Source organism: Arachis hypogaea, chromosome 11 (assembly GCF_003086295.3).
Source record: "Arachis hypogaea cultivar Tifrunner chromosome 11, arahy.Tifrunner.gnm2.J5K5, whole genome shotgun sequence".
NCBI classification, from domain to species: domain Eukaryota; kingdom Viridiplantae; phylum Streptophyta; class Magnoliopsida; order Fabales; family Fabaceae; genus Arachis; species Arachis hypogaea.
Window position 1 is genome coordinate 125830317 of NC_092046.1, and position 19865 is coordinate 125850181.

The window sequence follows — 19865 nt, forward strand, 5'->3', positions numbered from 1 at the left end:
TTTTCTTACCAGTTTCTTGGATGGGTTTTGTAGAGCTCTTCACAAGGAACGCGTAGCCGTAAATGGTGCGGCGATTGGAGCTCTATAGCTCAAGATATGAGCTTGAGAAGATGGATATAAATAGTGTTAATGGGGGTTTCTTCTCTTCTTCTCCTTTCAGCTGGTGTGTGTGTGTTTAAGTGTTGTGTGCTGAATTGGGTTCACTAAATGAACCTTTATATATGTTGGGCTTGGGCCCAACTTGGGCCCGGTCTAACCCATTAGCGTTTTTAGCCCGTTTGGCCCAACTTCAGGCCAAACCTTTAAAATTAACGCCCGGTTTTCCATTTCTAATCTTTTTCTAAGGTTTTTGACTGTTTTCACTTTTTCTCGCATAGCACCGGGCAGACTTGAACCGATTCAACCGGTTCAACTGCCGGTTCATGATTTTTCACGATTTTTTGCAGAAAACACATTTTTTGACTCAAAAAGACCCACTGAGTCCAAAAATCACATTTAAAACCTCAAATTCTCATTCTAACTTTTTGGATCCTATTTTGGGGAATATTAATCACTTAATTAACCGGTTGATTAGTTGTGGTTCTTATATTCTCCCCACCAAATAAGAAAGTTTGCCTTCAAAATTTAATTACCTGAGAAAAGCTCGGGGTAATCTTTTTGCATCTCGGAATCCAATTCCCAAGTATGTTCTTCAACTCCTGCTCGCTCCCAAGCAACCTTAACCAATGAAACTTCCTTTCCTCGCAACTTCTGCACACTAGTGTCGTCAATACGCACTGGTGTTACTTGAAAAGTTAAGTTTTCCTTCCACTCAACTGACTCAGGCTCCAACACATGAGCAACATCCAACGTGTACTTGCGGAGCTGTGACACGTGGAATACGTCATGTAAGTTAGACAGATGAGGTGGTAAAGCTACTTGATATGCCACCGGCCCGAATATCTTTAGAATCTCAAATGGTCCAATGAACCTCGGATTCAACTTCTTAGTCTTAATTGCTCTTCCAATCCCAGTTGTTGGTGTAACCCTTAGAAATACATGTTCTCCCACTTCGAACTCTAACGGTTTTCTTCTCTGATCCGTGTAACTTTTCTGTTGACTCTGAGCAGTTAGAATCCTTGCACGAATCCTTTTAATGTTCTCAGTGGTCTCTGCTATCAAATCTGGACCCAATACACTCACTTCACTAGATTCATACCAACAAAGTGGAGATTGGCACTTCCGTCCATACAAGGCTTCATACGGAGCCATCCCAATGCTCGCATGAAAGCTGTTGTTGTACACAAACTCCACCAATGGCATGTAACGGTCCCAACTCCCGTGTTGATCCAAAACACATGCTCTCAGCATATCCTCTAACGTCTGAATAGTTCTTTCCAACTGTCCATCAGTTTGCGGATGATATGCGGTACTGAGACATAACTTCGTACCGAAAGCTCTTTGAAAAGCTCCCCAAAATCTTGATGTGAATCGGGGATCACGGTCCGATACTATGCTCGATGGCACACCATGCAACCTTACTATCTCCTTTATGTACAACCTTGCTAACTCCTCCATAGAACAGTTCACTCGAATAGACAGAAAATGAGCAGATTTGGTTAAGTGATCCACGATCACCCAAACCGCATCAAATCCCGACCTAGTCCTTGGTAAATGATAAACCACTATTTTATGGTTTATCTTGTGCTAATTTGAGTGGCTTTTATCAAGTCTTTGCACACTTATTCATATAATTTGCATGATTTTATAATTCCTTCCTGATTTTGTTCTATGATTGAAAACTTGCTTCCTACACCTTTAAATTGTGTATTTTTAATGTCCTTTTATACCATTTGATGGAATGGCTTGTAGGATGGAAAGGAAGCTTGCAAAAATAGAAGGAACACAAGAAACCAAGGAGCTGACCAGCAAGGAACGACGCGTGTACGCGTGACACGCGAAGAAGACCATCGACGCGTACGCGTGACATGCGCCACATGCAGAAATCACAGAAAATGCTGGGGGCAATTTTGGGCTAAGTTTGGACCCAGTTTTCGGCCCAGAAAACACAGATTAGAGGCTGCAAAGTGAGGAAAACACATTCATTCATACATACAACTTTCATTCACATAATTTTTAGGTTTTAGATGTAGTTTCTAGAGAGAGAGAGAGGCTCTCTCCTCTCTCTAGGTTTTAGGATTCTTAGGTTTTAGGATTCTTAATTTAGTTTCTCTTCTACTTTTATTTGTTCTAGTACTTTAGTTTATCTATTTCTCTTATTGATCACTTTATGTTGCCAATTTAGTTTATGAATTCTCATGTTAGATTTGATTTTCTATTTAATGCGATTTGAGGTATTTCATATTTATGATTGCTTTCTTCAATTTATGTTATTAATGCTTTCAATTGGTTGTTTGGGTTTTATTATCTCTTATTGCTTTTCTATGCTTTTATGTTGTGCCTTCCAAGTGTTTGATAAAATGCTTGGCTGGATTTTAGAGTAGGTTTTTTTCCTCTTGGCTTTGGTTGAGTAATTGGAGACTCTTGAGTTATCAAACTCCTTTGTTGATTGATAATTGAAAATTGCTAGTTAATTTGGATCCCTCTAAAGCTAGTCTTTCCTTAGGAGTTGACTAGGACTTGGGGAATCAAATTGATTCATCCACTTGACTTTCCTTCATAGTTAGAGGTTAACTAAGTGGGAGCAATGGACAATTGATGTCACAATTGATAATGATAGCTAGGATAGGATTTCTAATTCTCATACCTTGCTAAGAGCTTTCTTAATTATTAGTTTATTTTCTTATCATTTACATTCCTTGTTCAACCTTTCAAAAAACCCAAAAAGATACAATCTCAAAACCAATTGTAAGCAACACACCTCCCTGCAATTCCTTGAGAGACGACCCGAGGTTTAAATACTTCGGTTTATTCTATTGGGTTTGCTTTATTGACAACCAAATTTTTGTATGAAAGGATTCTTTGTTGGTTTAGAAACTATACTAGCAACGAGAATTTATTGTAAATTCTTTACTAGCAAAAATCCGTTCGTCAAAATGGCGCCGTTGCCGGGGAGTTGCAAACATGTGCCTTATTATGGGTTATTGTGAATATTGTGAATAAATTTGCTTTTTCATTTCTTTGTTAGTTGTTTCTAGTTTTAGTAGTTTAGTTTCATTATTCCTTATTAGTTTTTGTGTTTTTATTTTCTCTTGACACTATGAATTCTCACCCCTTTGGCTATGAGTTTGGTTCAAATTATGTTGTAGGGAATGGAAGCTATAATGAGAACATGCATCAACGTTGGGACAATCAGAGATGGGAGGAGCGACAAGGATTTGATCAACCCTCTTCGCAACAACCTTCTTCAGTCTCATAGAGGTATAACTCTAATCCTAATGCATATCAATTTAATGGATGTGGTGCTCTTTATTGTACTTGTCAACAATTACCACCACATGCCTATGAGCCTCATCCTCAATATAGCCCTCAACCATACTCATAAGTCCCTTTCTACCAAACACCTTCCCATAACCCTTATCCACCACACCAACTACCATACGAACCATATGAACCATACCCAGAACCACCACCTCAATATTCACCATCTCCATATCCTTACCAAGAAGAACCGCCTTCCCACTATGAGCCCTTTCTCCCAACAAATGAACCCTCCTGTCCACCCCAACCTCTACTGGATGGAAACACCCTTAGTGTTATTCGCCAAGGGCAAATAAAGCTTCAAACCACACTTACCTCTACTCTCACTAGTCTCACCTCTACTCTCTAAACTCTTATATCCTGTATGGATGCATCAATCTAAGAGCAACATGATCCCAATTATGCTATTGACACGGAACAAGAGAGAAGGGATCGGCACAGGGATTTAATGGATCGAGTTCACGCACCCATACTTCAAAAGAAGCACGAGGAGGCCCAAATTGTGGAAGTAGAGACCCTTGAAGATGAAGGAGTAGCTGAAGAATTGGTACGGAAAGACATCAAGGAGGAGTTCGATTTTGTAATAGATCAAGTGAAGAAAGCCGAAATTATAGAAGAAGAGGAAGTGGTTGAAGAATTAGGAGATGCGGAACCTCCACAGAAATCTCAAGTCATTGAGGATAGTGTACAACCTCCAAGGCATATCATGGTTAAAGACTTTGAAGGGGTTGATCATGAGATGGGTTCAATAATTAATGAGTTTTTACCTACAATTGAACCCTCTCCCATTGAACTAGAGGAAGAGGTTAATGTTGCAAAATCTTGTCAAGAGGTGGAGATCATCAAAGAGGAGCCCAAGGGAGTGAAGCATACATTGGCAAGGCCGCCACTGGAGATACCTTCCCCCAAGCCATTACCATCCAACACAATATTCAAGTGGGTAAAATTCTTATCCTTAAACTCTACCTTCCCATTTGAATATGGTTTGCTTGAAACGGATGGACAACTTAGAGCTATTTGCGGTTTTAAGAGTAAAAGGGAGATGGTTAGCGGTTGGCAACACCATCCTAGGTTCATTATGGTTGGAAGCTCAAGGCCTAATTGTAAGGGTTGGTATAATTCTCAATTGGTTGGGTCTAGGAGGATGTTTGGGTGCTTACATGAGAATTCCAAGGCTAAACCACCCAAATGGAATCATGATGATCAACTTGAAGACGAGTGCAAAAGCAAGGTTTAGAACCCCGGAATTCATTTTAGCAATCAACACTCTTGGGGCCTTGTCACATGCTTTAACTTGCTTGAAGGCTTTATGCACCTAGTTTGGGATCCCGGAGGCTATTGGAATTGCAAACATTGGTGGGGATTCCTGGATGAGTTCAAGCACAAGCCACCATAACAAGGAGCTCACCAAATGTCCAACTTAAGGACAATAACTAAAAGTGCTAGGTGAGAGACAACCCACCATGGTATGATCTTTCATTTTTATTCTTAGTTTTATTTTATTTTATTTTTTCAGTGTTAATTCATAAATTCTGCATCATCACCTGCATTCTGCATATAAAAAAAACTCATTCGACGTGCAAGCGTTTAGGATGTGCACGCGTCATATGTGAGTGCGAAAAACATTAAGTTTGAACAGAGAGTTGGGCGGGAGTGGGTCAGGAAGCATGCTCTGCGCACAAGCAAGCCCACGTGTACGCGTCAAGCACGCGCACGCGTGGATATGGCAATCGGTGTAAATAGCATGCTGAACAGAGAGTTGTGATGGTCTGGGGATGGCACTGTGCTAGAGGCACAAAATCACCCACGCATACGCGTCCCTAACGCGTGCGCGTCCTTTCTCTTTCAGACCACCCACGCGTACGCATCCCAGATGCTTACGCGTCGCATGGCCGTGTCCATTTTCACGCGCACGCGTGACCTGTGCACCCGCGTCGCACCCTGTTTTTCATTTCTTCTCCTTTTTCTTCTCTTATTTCTCCTTCTTTCCTCCTCCTTTCTTACTTTCTTCTTCTTCATTTCTTTAACTTCTCATCCTTATTCTCCTTCATTCTATTTTACTTAATTGGTTTGCATACTTTCATTCATTGCGTTTTAATCTTGTGCCTGTTTTATTTTCTTTTCTAAGTTTATTATTTTACCATTGGTGTTAATTGTTCTTATTCAACTGTCGTATCTTTTCTGGTATTATTTTGGTGCTTAGTGACTTGTTTTACACTGTTGGATGATATTATTTATCCGTCAATGCCAATCTTTTATGATACTTGTATTCCTTTTACATTGACATAAATTTATATTATCTCTCATTACCCACTCTCTCTCCCCAATTGTTGCAATTCTTGCACTATTGATATGCCAATTGCTTCTACTGTTTTCTCACTTGCATGTTGTAGCTACCATGTAATTGAGACCCTCATTATTTGGCATTAACCTACCCATATTTTATTTGTTTTCCTATTTTTGTTTCTGGGTTACTTTTCTTCTTTTCTCTTCTTTCAGGGTGGCCATCAAGAAGGGAAACTGAAAAATTTTACATGGGACGACAGACAAGTTAATCTGCACAATTTTTGGAGAAAAGCATCAGTTAGAGCAGCCCATCCACTTGCACATCTTATCATGCACCGAGGACAGTGCAATCTTTAAGTGTGGGGAGGTCGATACCGACTTTCGTCGGTTAGTTATTCCCTTCTCAACACCAATGTTTAATTTTCTTTGTTAAATTAGTTGTTGCATTTGAACGTTTGATTGCATGTTTGCTTGATTTTGTGCATATTTTACCACTACTTGGTTGGAGTGATAAGTTCTTTTGCAAGAACCTTTTTTATAGCATTTCACTAATTTAAATTAAAACTTTTTCCATAAAACTTGTTTGAAAATTGTAATTTGGAACATGGTTTATAGCTAAGAACACACAACCTATGAGATTTTGAGCTTAATTATATGGTTACATTATTTAACCATAAATTTTATTCTTGTGTGTTTTCTTTTCTATGATTGCAATCTATGGTTTGTTCCATTCTATATGTCCTTTGTTTAGTGTATTTGCATGCATACATATGATTGAGGCCATTAATTGTTATTAGCTCACTTATCCCAAATAGCCTACCATTTCAATTACCCTTGTTTGCCACTTTGAGCATTTTAATTTCCATTTGTTCTTTATATTACCACATTACTAGCCTTAAACGGAAAAACAATTAATTACCCCAATTGAATCTTTGGTTAGCTTAAGATAGAGATTGTATATCAATTAAGTGTGGGGAATTGTGGGAACTTGGGTTGATGAGAATGTGTTGTGTTTTTACTGACAAATATTGGAAATTTGGGTGCTTACTCATGTGAAATCAGAAAAAAAAACCATATGCATTGATATATTATATTTTCATTTATGAAAAAAATTATATATATATATATAAAGAAAAGAAACAAATGAATAGGGGATAAAATCACCCCAATACTAGGTTCAATAAAAAGATCAAAACACATGTGATGGAATAAAAAAATTGATGCATGAGTATGTGAAATGTACAAAAGTGAGATTTTGGGTAGCTAGGCATGATTTTAGAATTACATAGAGTGTGTGTGTGTTAGGTGAGAGCTTAGGCTAGTCAAAAATTCATATTATAGCTCACTTGGCCATACATATATCCTCACCCTTACCTTAGCTTCATTACAACCTTGAAAAGACCTCATGATGTTTGCATTTGTATACTAAATATTTGTTGATTGGTTAGATGAAGAACAAAGTTTTAGAAAGCATGACTAGAGAAGAGTAGAGTGATTAACCCTAGACACTTGAGCGATTAGAGTGCATATACACTTCCAGTGAGGGTTCAATGCTTGATTTTATGTTCCCTGCTTTCATGAGCTATCTTCTTACAAGTTTACTTGTCTTTTATTGTGTGATTTGAATTAGTGAAATCTGATTTATGTTTGTCTTGGAGAACTTGTTTACTTTTAACCAAGTAGATAGAAACATCTTAGCATACAGTTGCATCATATATAGGTTGCATTTCATGAAGTCTTACTTTCTCCCATTCATTCTTTCTATCTCCTTGAGCTTAGCATGAGGACATGCTAATGTTTAAGTGTAGGGAGATTGATAAACCACTATTTTATGGTTTATCTTGTGCTACTTTGAGTGACTTTTATCAAGTCTTTGCACACTTATTCATATAATTTGCATGATTTTACAATTCCTTCCTGATTCTGTTCTATGATTGAAAACTTGCTTCCTATGCCTTTAAATTGTGTATTTTTAATGTCCTTTTATACCATTCGATGGAATGGCTTGTAGGATGGAAAGGAAGCTTGCAAAAATGGAAGGAACACAAGAAACCAAGGAGCTGACCAGCGAGGAACGACGCGTGCGGGTACCTGACGCGTGCGCATGATTTGGCGCATTCCATAGCGACGCGTGCACGTACCTGACGCGTATGCGAGAGTGACGCGTACGCGTGACATGCGCCACATGCAAAAATCGTAGAAAATGCTGAGGGTGATTTTGGGTTGAGTTTGGACCCAGTTTTCGGCCCAGAAAACACAGATTATAGGCTGCAAAGTGGGGGGAAACACATTCATTCATTCATACAACTTTCATTCACATAATTTTTAGGTTTTAGATGTAGTTTCTAGAGAGAGAGAGAGATAGGCTCTCTCCTCTCTCTAGGTTTTAGGATTCTTAGGTTTTAGGATTCTTAATTTAGTTTCTCTTCTACTTTTATTTGTTCTAGTATTTTAGTTTATCTATTTCTCTTGTTGATCACTTTATGTTGCCAATTTAGTTTATGAATTCTCATGTTAGATTTGATTTTCTATTTAATGCGATTTGAGGTATTTCATATTTATGATTGCTTTCTTCAATTTATGTTATTGATGCTTTCAATTGGTTGTTTGGATTTTATTATCTCTTATTGCTTTTCTATGCTTTTATGTTGTGCCTTCCAAGTGTTTGATAAAATGCTTGGTTGGATTTTAGAGTAGGTTTTTCTCCTCTTGGCTTTGGTTGAGTAATTGGAGACTCTTGAGTTATCAAACTCCTTTGTTGATTGATAATTGAAAATTTCTAGTTGATTTGGATCCCTCTAAAGCTAGTCTTTCCTTAGGAGTTGACTAGGACTTGAGGAATCAAATTGATTCATCCACTTGACTTTTCTTTATAGTTAAAGGTTAACTAAGTGGGAGCAATAGACAATTGATGTCACAATTGATAAGGATAGCTAGGATAGGACTTCTAATTCCCATACCTTGCTAAGAGCTTTCTTAATTATTAGTTTATTTTTTTATCAATTACATTCGTTGTTCAACCTTTCAAAAAACCCAAAAAGATACAATCTCAAAACCAATTATAAGCAACACACCTCCCTACAATTCCTTGAGAGACGACTGATAAACCCATATTTTATGATATAATTTGTGCTCAAATTAAGTGTTTCTATCAATTCTTCACCCACTTATTCATGTAAATTGCATGGTTTTACTATTCCTTCCTTATATTATGATATATGTGAAAAACATGTTTCCTATGCTTTAAAAATATTAATTTTAATTACCCTTTATTACCATTCGATACCGTGATTTGTGTGTTAAGTATTTTCAGATCTCATAGGGCAAGAATGGCTCAAAAGACAAAAAGGAAACATACAAAAATGGAAGGAAAGCACAAAAATAGAGTTTTGAAGAAAAGGGCAGCGACGTGAACGCATGGACGACGCGAACGCATGCCTAGCGCGAAATGGCATCGACGCGTACGTGTGGACGATGCGGATGCGCGCCTTGAGCAGAACGCAAATGACGCGTACGCGTGACAAACGCCACATACAAGAATCTACAGAAAATGCCCCCAGCAATTTCTGGACCCTTTTTTCGGCCCAAATCCAAGCCAGAAACACAGAATATAAGCCAGAGAATGGAGGAATCAAAAATAGAGAGATAGAACAACTTAGTAATACATAATTTTTAGGTTTTAGATGTAGTTTTTAGAGAGAGAGGTTCTCTCCTCTCTCTTAGGATTAGAATTTAGGATTTCTATTATGTTTAAGCTATGATCTCTTCAATCACAGGTTCAATGTTCCTTTAATTTACTTTCTAGTTTTATTTATTCCATTAGTTTAATTGTTATTTATCTTTTCAATTTGGCTTATGAACTTTTCCATGTTAAGATTTGAATGTTCTATTTAATATAATTTGAGGTGTTTCAGATTTGATTTTGCTTTAATTTATTTATGAATGATTTCAATTCAATTTAGATTTATTTTCCTCTTTTGGCTTTGGTTAAGTACTTAGCAACACTTGAGTTATCAAACTCAGCTGTTGAATGAAATTGGAATTCCTTGCTGATTGATTTGTACTCCAATAACTCTAGTCTTTCCATATGAGTTGACTGGGATCTGAGGATCAAATCAATTTGTTCACTTGACTTTTCTTTGTTTAGCAAGGATTAATTAAAGTGGGAGCAGAATCTAATTCTCATCACACCTGATAAGGATAACTATGATAGGACTTCAATTTCTTACACCTTGTCAAGAGATTTTATTAATTATTAATTTATTTTTCTTGCCATTTAAATTACCTGTTCCTTATTTCAAAAAACCCAAAAATATACAATTTTCCCATAACCAATAATAAATCATACTGCCCTACAACTCCTTGAGAGACGACCCGAGGTTTAAATACTTCGGTTATTTATTTTTATTGGGTTTTGTTACTTGTGACAACCAAACTTTTGTATGAAAGGATGATTGCTTGGTTTAGAAACTATACTTGCAACGAGAATTTATTGTAAATTCTAAACCATCAATCTTCAGTTCATCAAAATGGCGCCGTTGCCGGGGAGTTGCAACTGTATGCCTTATTATTGGTTATTGTAAATATTTTCTTTTGCTTGTTTATTTGTTTTTATTTTCGCTTTCAATTTTTATTATTTACTATGAATTCTCACCCCTATCGCTTTGAGTTTGGTTCTAATAATGTTGAAAGGAATGGAAGCTATAAAAAGAACATGCATCAAGGTCAAAACAATCAGAGATGGACGGAGCCACGAGGATCTGATCAATCCTTTAGGCAACAACACCTTCCAAACTATCATGGATGATGACCATTCAATAATGCATGTCAGAACAATAGTTATGGTGTACCCCCTTGTAATTACCGGACAAGCCCCATCATACGTCTATGAACCACCTCCTCAATACAGCTTTGAACCACCACACTCATAAGCCAACTACCGCCATTCACCTCCATATAACCCTAACCCGTATCCACCCCAATTCCAACCCAATTACTCCCAAGAACCACCACTTCACTATGCACCATGTCCATATCCATCACTTCAAGAATCAAGGGAGCAACTCAAGGAAACATTCAAAAAATTTCATGCCACACTTCACCAATTGAATCAAGCGATAAATAGACTACCTTCCCGACGTTCGGACACTCAAAGAACCCCCATGGCTTCATGTGGGCAAACTAATGAAGAACGCAGCATGAAGGAGATACTAGAAACCCCACTGGACAGTACGGAGCATAACTTTGTACTGGAACAAGTGGAGGAAGCTGAAATTATCGAAGAAGAAGAATTGGTTGAAGACTTAGGAAATGCTGAACCTCCATGAAAATCCAGAATTGTGGAGAATTCCGTCAGGAAAAGTGCAGTTGATGCTAAGGAGGATAGTGCACAACCCCCGAAGCAGGAATCCTATGAAGACCTGGACGGAATAACTCAACAAGCAAGTTTCCTTGATAATGAAGATCACGAGTCAAGTTCTCCTAGTAATGAACTTGCATCCGCAAGTGAATTCTTTGAGAGGGAAGAATCTCCCCCAAGTGAATACGAAGATGATGCAGAGGTAGATTTTTTACAACCTCCAACTTATGACTTGAGTGATGAGGAAGATATTCGAAGACTTGGATCAAGATGTGGTTGAAATTAAAGAAATTTGCAACGAAGTGGAGGAATTCACAGAAGAACACGAGGGAGTAGAGCTTGCGAAACCACTGGAAACACATATCCCAAGATCATTACCACCCAATACTAAATTCAAGTGGGTAAAATCCTTAGCTTTTATCTTTACTTTTCCACTTGAATATGGTTTACTTGAAACAGATGGTCAGCTTAGAGCTCTTTGCGTCTTTAAGAGTAAAAAGAAAATGGTTCGTGCTCAAGGCTGGTATGCAAGATTCAATAAGGTTCCACGCTTCAATCTGAAGTGTAAGGATTGGTTTCGAGTTAGATTGAATGGGTCTCGGAGAATGTTTGGCCATCTTGGTGAGAATGCAACTTCCAAACCGCCCGGTTGGAAAAATATAAATCAAGACAAAGGCGGATATAAGAGCAAGGTTTGGGATCCTGGAATCTATTCTGACATTTAACACCCCGGGAATCTGAGAACCTGTTTGAATTTACTCAAAGGCTTTACATGCCTAGTATGGGATGCCGGAGGCTGTTGGCCAAACAGTGGTGGAGATTTTTGGATGATTTCAAGCACAAGCCACCATAGCAGGAAGCTCATCAAATGTCCAACTTAAGGACTTTAACTAAAAGTGCTAGGTGGGAGACAACCCACCATGGTATGATCGTTCCTTTTTCAATTTCAGTTTTATTTCGTTTTATTTGTTTTTAAGTTTTAATTTATTCTATTTTCATTGAACCTGGAATTATTCATATCACCCATATTAGCACTGCATATTGCATAATGCATAATTGCAATAAAAAAAATCACCCACATGAGCGCGCAGGCCACGCGTGGGCGTCGACTGGAAATCGGCGTAAGATCCAACGCCCAGAAAGTTGGGCTGGAATCGTGCGGCTGTTGTGCGTTGAGTGCAATCGGCCCACGCGCTCGCGTCCCTGACGCGAACACGTCACTCACACTATGCACATCCCACGCGAAAGCGTGAGCGATGCGTACGCGTCGTGTGGATTTTATGGACCCCATTGAAAACAGAGAGTTGCGCCAAAACGACGCTGGAACTGTGCGTTTAGCACAATTTTCAGCGACGCGTTCGCATGCTCCACGCGTACGCGTCCCTTACCCTTTACCTAATTCACGCGATCGCGTCAACGACGCGACCGCGTCACACCCCTTTCTCGCCCAAATCACGCGATCGCGTGCTCCACGCGTTCGCGTGGATTCAAAAATACTAACCTCCCATTCACGTGAAACCCTACCCATCGCGTCACCCAACCCCCCCACCCCCTCTGCAACCTCTCTTCTCCCATCCCCCAACCACCACCACTCCTGGCCGCCCAGCCCCGACCGCCGCGCCGCACCACACCGCCGACCCCCCCCCCCTTTTTCTTCTTCTCCTCCCTCCTCTTCTCCCCTTCCCCTTCTCCCATTTCCTCCTCCCTCTACAACCACCAAACCCCCACTGCTGCCGCCCCATCACTGAGCCGCCACCACCGCGCCACCACCAGCCACCACAACACAACCTTCAATCCCTCCCCCCCCTTTAACCCTTATCCACCCACAACCACCAAACCGCCCCTGCCTCCACCTCGGACCGCCGCCGCGCTGCCACCCATCGCCGCTGTGTCACCACCATACCGCCACCATCTCTCTGAGCCTACTTTCTGTTTCTACACATCAGGTTCCGCCAAACACCGATTTTGTTTTCCAATTAGTCAATTAGTTACATATTTTATAGTTTTTGTTCGAAATAGGATAGTTAGAGATGCATGATTGTAGTGGATTTTAGGTGGTTAGGTAGCCAGGATGTGGTTAGTGGATTTAGGCCTAATAATTGCACCGTTCTTGCTAACTTTTTTTATCTGATTCGTAATTCTAAATTTGATGTGATGATGTGTTGTTCATATGTTGTTCTTCATATTTGATGTTGCTGTTAAATTGTTCTTTAATGTTCTTGCTATTTGTTAATCTTTTCAGCACTATTTAATTTCATATGAACTGATTTTTCCTGCTTTTTACTACCCGGGAACATCCAATTTTAGCCGGAATACTGCCTAATTTTCTGCAAATTTATGGTTTAATCCACCCCATTCATGTATTCATTTGGAAATTCAGTATTTTGCTTTAGTTAGCTACAACCAACCCAATTTATGAATGCACGGGCTAGCATTCTTATTCCTTTTGGTTCCCTGAGTAATAAATTGCTTATTGATGATTTCATTCTCATTTTACACTTACTTTATCTATAAGAATTATCATCAATAAACTGCAATCCTTGCTTGAATATGAGTTAATTGTTCTTCAAGTTTGTGAATTTCTTGGTAACTAGGAAAACCATTCTCATGCCACTCACTTTAACTCCCTTTTTAACTCCTAACCAGCTTCACTTTCTAACTTCTTTTTTTTTTGGTTTTTACCTAACTACTTTAACTTTCTAACTCAAGGCATGATTACTATTTTTCCTAATTAACTTGAATTCCACTTATAATATATTTTGGATTGTGATTTTTAATCTCAGACTTTTAACTCGAATTCAATCCAAAATGTACATATATTTACCTCATTTCATGCTTCTATTGCTCTTTTGCCTTTATGCTTACATTGACAAAACCCTACTTGCCTACTTGTTTTCCTACTTTAATTCTTCAATTATATCCTGCAACTTCTGCTTTTTAGGATGTCTGATCCCAAGAGTAAGGGAAAACGCAAGGCAACTACAGGCAAACGGAAAAGAGGAGAATCTTCTACCTCTATCCTGGATCTCCTTCCTCTATCCTGGATCTCCTTCACGACGATTCCTGGCGGAAAAAGAACTTTACCCCACAGGAAAAGGCCGACCAGTTCCTCACTGCCACAGATCAAGTCAAATTTGCAAACAGATACTGTGAGCTAAAGTATCCAGTGTTTGCCACTTCCATGAACCTCTACCTAGAAAGAACTCTTAAAATCCTAGAAGAACTCACCCAGTACACTTCCGAACAAATAAAATAAAGAGGCTGGTTCTTCTTGGAAAGGAACTTGACAGAGGTCAATGCATCCTGAATCAGAGAATTTTACTGTAACTATTTCAAGACTTCCCTGGATGCAGTGCACCTTAGAGGGAAATAGATTTTAGTCACTAAAGAAGCTATTGAGGATATCCTTCTGCTTCAGCCTAAGTCAGATCAGCCTGACGATTACCAAAAGGCTGAAGAGGATATGAGATACATGAGATTTGACTGGGACGCAGTCAAGCAGAGAATAGCCCTTGATCCTACTGCCCCATGGGTCATGGGAAAGAATACAGTGATGCCTAAGGGAATCAAGCTGATATATTTGAATGATGAGGCTCGGCTTTGGCAGCAGATCCTGAGTAACTACGTGATGCCGAGCACTCATGAGACAGAGGTGCCCGCTGCTATGATCACCCTCATCTGGTGTGTGATGGAGGGTAAGGACCTATATCTTCCACGTTTCATCAGGTATTCTATGGCCAAGGCCCATGTCAGAGGCACTCTCCTTTTCCCTTATCTGATCACCCAGCTAGGTCGCCGAGCTGATGTGTCTTGGGAGCTTGCTGATGAGAAGCCAACTGCTGCAGACTGTAAGAAGATCATTCCTCACAGCAGAAAGTTTCAGGCTTTGGGGTACAAACCTCCTTTTCTCACTACTTCTGCTGAGGTTGCCACATCTTCAGCTTCCCCTTCTGCATCCACTGCTGCACCAGCTCTATCCACTGTACCTCCGCCTGCTCCTGAGCCCATTTATCATCTGGTGCACTGCCTCTTCGCACGCCTGGATCGTATGGAGCGTCGCAATAAGCGACGCTATGAGCACCTAAAGTTGATGATCCGATCCAGCAGCGACATCCCCTCCGAGCCTGACACCGCTTCTGAGCCTTCTGATGTGGAGGCATATGATCATGAGGAGGAGGCACCCGCCCAGGCTGAGCAGGGAGGACCCGAGCAGGCTGCACCACACCATGAGGAGCCCCACCAGATCTAGGTCGCAGATCCGAAGATTCCTCTACAGACAGAGCCTCCGCTTCAGCAGGCAGCTCCTCCTACACTTACCGAGACTGCAGACCCTTAGCCTACCACAGAGTCACCAGCAGCCCATCCTTCTGGAGATGACACTTCTCACACTCAGCCTGAGTGAGCATCGAGGACAATGCTATTAATTAAGTGTGGGGAGGTCGCCATCTCCGGCATACTTTATTTTGGTGAACCACTTTTGAGACACTCTTTTTTTATCCTATTTTGCTTATTTTTCTGTATTTTTATCTTTATTTTTATTTTTATCTTATCTTGTCTTCCAATACTTGCACATTTTTTTCTTCTGTATTTTTACAGTATTTCTGCATTTTGCACTTTGGTTTATATATTTATCTTAGATATTTAGTTTAGTCTAGTTGCAATTTTAGTTATTAAGTTGTGATATAGAACATATAGATTAATTAGTTTAGTTTACTCTTTTAGCATCGATAACTTGGATTAATTAAAAATAAAAAAAAGAGTAAACTAAAGACTTTAGTATAACAGAATCACAACAATCCACACACTGTGTATATATATAGCAATAAATGATTGGTTAATTTAAACAACATTTTTCAAGGAAAAACACTAAGATTTTAAGAGCCACCATAAGATTCACATTGAGAATAATGGGAACCCTTGATTTCTACTTGCATGACATACATAACTGATATATGGTTTTTGAGCCAGAGAAAACACAACCTGTGAGTTTTTGAGCTTATTTGTATGGTTACATTATTTAACCATAATTATTTCATTCTTGTGTGTTCGCCCTTCTTTTTTATTCTGGTAATCTTTACTTTGTTTTAATCTATATGTCCAATATAGAATGTAGATACATACCAATATATGATTGAGGCCATTATTTAAATTACTCACTTATCTCAAATTAGCCTACCTTTTACATCACCCTTGTCAACCCCCTTGAGCCTTTTAAATCCCCTTCTATTCTATAACCACATTACTAGCCTTAAGCAAAAAAATAAAATAAAAACCCCAAGTTGAATCCTTGGTTAGCTTAAGATAGAAATTGTGATACACACTAAGTGTGAGAAAACGTGAGAACGTGGGTTGATAGGAAATGATTAATTCAATAAGATAATAAGGATTTTGGGAGCATGCTCATGTAAAATCAAATTAAACCAAAACACCATCTGCATTGATATATGCTTATGTTTCAAAAAAAAAACTTTTTGGTTAAATAAGTAAATAAGGAGACAAAATTATCCCAATAATAAGTTTAGTAGAGAGATCAATGCACATAGAAGTAAAAGCAAAAACAAATTTGGTACATGAGTATGTGACACAAAGTGAAAAAAATTGGGAACCCCAAGAAAGTTATAAATTATATGGAATATATATATATATATATATATATATATATATATATATATATATATATATATATATATATATATATGTTAGGTGAGATCTTAGACTAATTAAGGATTCAACTTATAGCTGACTTAGCCTTATATATATATATCCCTACCTTTACCTTGGCCCCATTACAACCTTTAAAAGACCTCATGATGTTTGTATGTACACATTCTATATTTGTTGATTGGTTAGATGAAGAACAAATTTTTAGAAAGCAAGAATAGAAAAGAATAGAGTGATTAACCCCAAACACTGAGTGTCTAGAGAGTAAACACAAAATCCAGTGAGGGTTCAATAGCTCATCACCATATATCTCTGTTTAATTATTTAATTGTCTTGCAAGCTTATGAAATATTTTTAACCCAACTCAATTGTGACAGTGCTTTAACATGAATTAGGTTTGGCTATACATATATAATTCCTTGAAAATATGAATCAAATTAACCACATGTAAGCTCTATGTATATAGTTGGATAATAATTAAAATTGCATGATTTATGTAGGTAGATTGTATTTAGAATAGATTGCATTGCATGAGATTCCACCATTCTAACTTTACCCTTTCTCTTGGATTTAGCATGAGGACATGCTATTGTTTAAGTATGGGGAGGTTGATAAACCCATATTTTATGATATAATTTGTGCTCAAATTGAGTGTTTCTATCAATTCTTCACCCACTTATTCATGTAAATTGTATGGTTTTACTATTTCTTCCTTATATTATAATATATGTGAAAAATATATTTCCTATGCTTTAAAAATATTAATTTTAATTACCCTTTATTACCATTCGATACCGTGATTTGTGTGTTAAGTATTTTCAGATCTCATAGGGCAAGAATGGCTCAAAGGACAAAAAGGAAACATACAAAAATGGAAGGAAAGCAAAAAAATAGAGTTTTGAAGAAAAGAGCAGCGACGCGAACGCATGGACGACGCGAACGCATGCCTAGCACGAAATGGCATCGACGCGTGCGCGTGGACGACGCAGACGTGCGCCTTGAGCAGAACACAAATGACGCGTATGCGTGACTGATGCATACACGTGACTGACGCGTACGCGTAACAAGAAAAACTCCCAGATGACGCGAATGCGTGACAGACGCCACGTACAAGAATCTGCAGAAAATGCCCCCAGCGATTTTTGGACCCTTTTTCGGCCCAAATCCAAGCCAGAAACACAGAATATAAGCCAGAGAATGGAGGAATCAAAAATAGAGAGATAGAACAACTTAGTAATACATAATTTTTAGGTTTTAGATGTAGTTTTTATAGAGAGAGATTCTCTTCTCTCTCTTAGGATTAGGATTTAGGATTTCTATTATGTTTAAGCTATGATCTCTTCAATCACAGGTTCAATGTTCCTTTAATTTACTTTCTAGTTTTATTTATTCCATTACTTTAATTGTTATTTATCTTTTCAATTTGGCTTATGAACTTTTCCATGTTAAGATTTGAATGTTCTATTTAATATAATTTGAGGTATTTCAGATTTGATTTTGCTTTAATTTATTTATGAATGATTTCAATTCAATTTAGATTTATTTTCCCCTTTTGGCTTTGGTTAAGTACTTAGCAACACTTGAGTTATCAAACTCAGCTGTTAAATGAAATTGGAATTCCTTGCTGATTGATTTGTACTCCAATAACTCTAGTCTTTCCATATGAGTTGACTGGGATCTGAGGATCAAATCAATTTGTTCACTTGACTTTCCTTTGTTTAGCAAGGGTTAATTAAAGTGGGAGCAGAATCCAATTCTTATCACACCTGATAAGGATAACTATGATAGGACTTCAATTTCTTACACCTTGCCAAGAGATTTTATTAATTATTAATTTATTTTTCTTGCCATTTAAATTACCTGTTCCTTATTTCAAAAAACCCAAAAATATACAATTTTACCATAACCAATAATAAATCATACTACCCTGCAACTCCTTGAGAGACGACCCGAGGTTTAAATACTTCGGTTATTTATTTTTTTTGGGTTTTGTTACTTGTGACAACCGAACTTTTGTATGAAAGGATGATTGCTTGGTTTAGAAACTATACTTGCAACGAGAATTTATTGTAAATTCTAAACCATCAATCTTCAGTTCATCAACAACCCGAGGTTTAAATACTTCGATTTATTCTATTGGGTTTGCTTTAGTGACAACCAAATTTTTGTATGAAAGGATTCTTTGTTGGTTTAGAAACTATACTAGCAACGAGAATTTATTGTGAAATTCTTTACTAGCAAAAATCCGTTCGTCAGTAAACCGGTCACAAAATCCATTGCAATTCCTTCCCACTTCCACTGAGGAATATCAAGAGGCTGTAGCATCCCTGACGGTTTCTGATGCTCTATCTTCACTTTCTGACATGTCAGGCACTTGGATACCACTGTAGCTACATCACCTTTCATCCCAGGCCACCAAAACATCTTCTTTAAGTCATAATACATCTTCGTACTTCCGGGATGAATAGAAAACCCACTATTATGAGCTTCTGACAACAAGTCTTGCCTCAAACTTCCAACATCTGGTACACAAATTCTCCCCTTATATCTCTATAACCCTTCATCATCCTTGGTGAATTCTCCAAGCCTTTTATCACCAACAGGTTGAAACAATGGTTGAAGCTTTTGCTCATCTTGCTGAGCCTTCTGAATCTTTGTTTTAAAGGTACTCAAGATCTGCAACTGATTCAAACAAACTCTTCTGGCAACTTCACCAATATCCAGCTTAAGATCCACGAACTTATCCACTAGTTCCTTTTCCTTGATTCTCATCCAAGCAATTGTTAAAGATTTCCGACTCAATGCGTCTGCTACCACATTCGCCTTTCCAGGATGATAACTCAACTCAAAATCATAATCTTTAAGAAACTCCATCCACCTTCTCTGGCGCATATTAAGCTCTTTCTGATCAAAGATGTACTTGAGATCACTCTTGTGATCAGAAAAGACACTAAACCTCACTCCGTACAAGTGGTGTCTCTAAATCTTCAATGCAAACAAAATCGCCACTAATTCCAAATCATGAGTTGGGTAATTTACCTCGTGCGGTCTCAGCTAACGCGACGCATAAGCCACCACATTCCGGTGTTGCATCAACACGCAACCCAAACCCTTCAAGGAAGCATCATAGTACACTTCG

At 38.4% G+C, this 19865-nt stretch overlaps 1 protein-coding gene across 1 annotated transcript; it reads right to left on the reverse strand.

Annotated features, from left to right (window-relative positions):
- Positions 1-624: 624 nt before the first annotated feature.
- On the reverse strand, positions 625-15073 carry LOC112721745 (uncharacterized). The gene is made up of 2 exons (XM_025772780.1): positions 14965-15073; positions 625-1163 (listed from the first exon to the last, which is right to left on the reverse strand). Exons 1-2 carry the CDS (start codon positions 15071-15073, stop codon positions 625-627), a joined length of 648 nt encoding a protein of 215 aa, XP_025628565.1.
- Positions 15074-19865: the final 4792 nt, after the last annotated feature.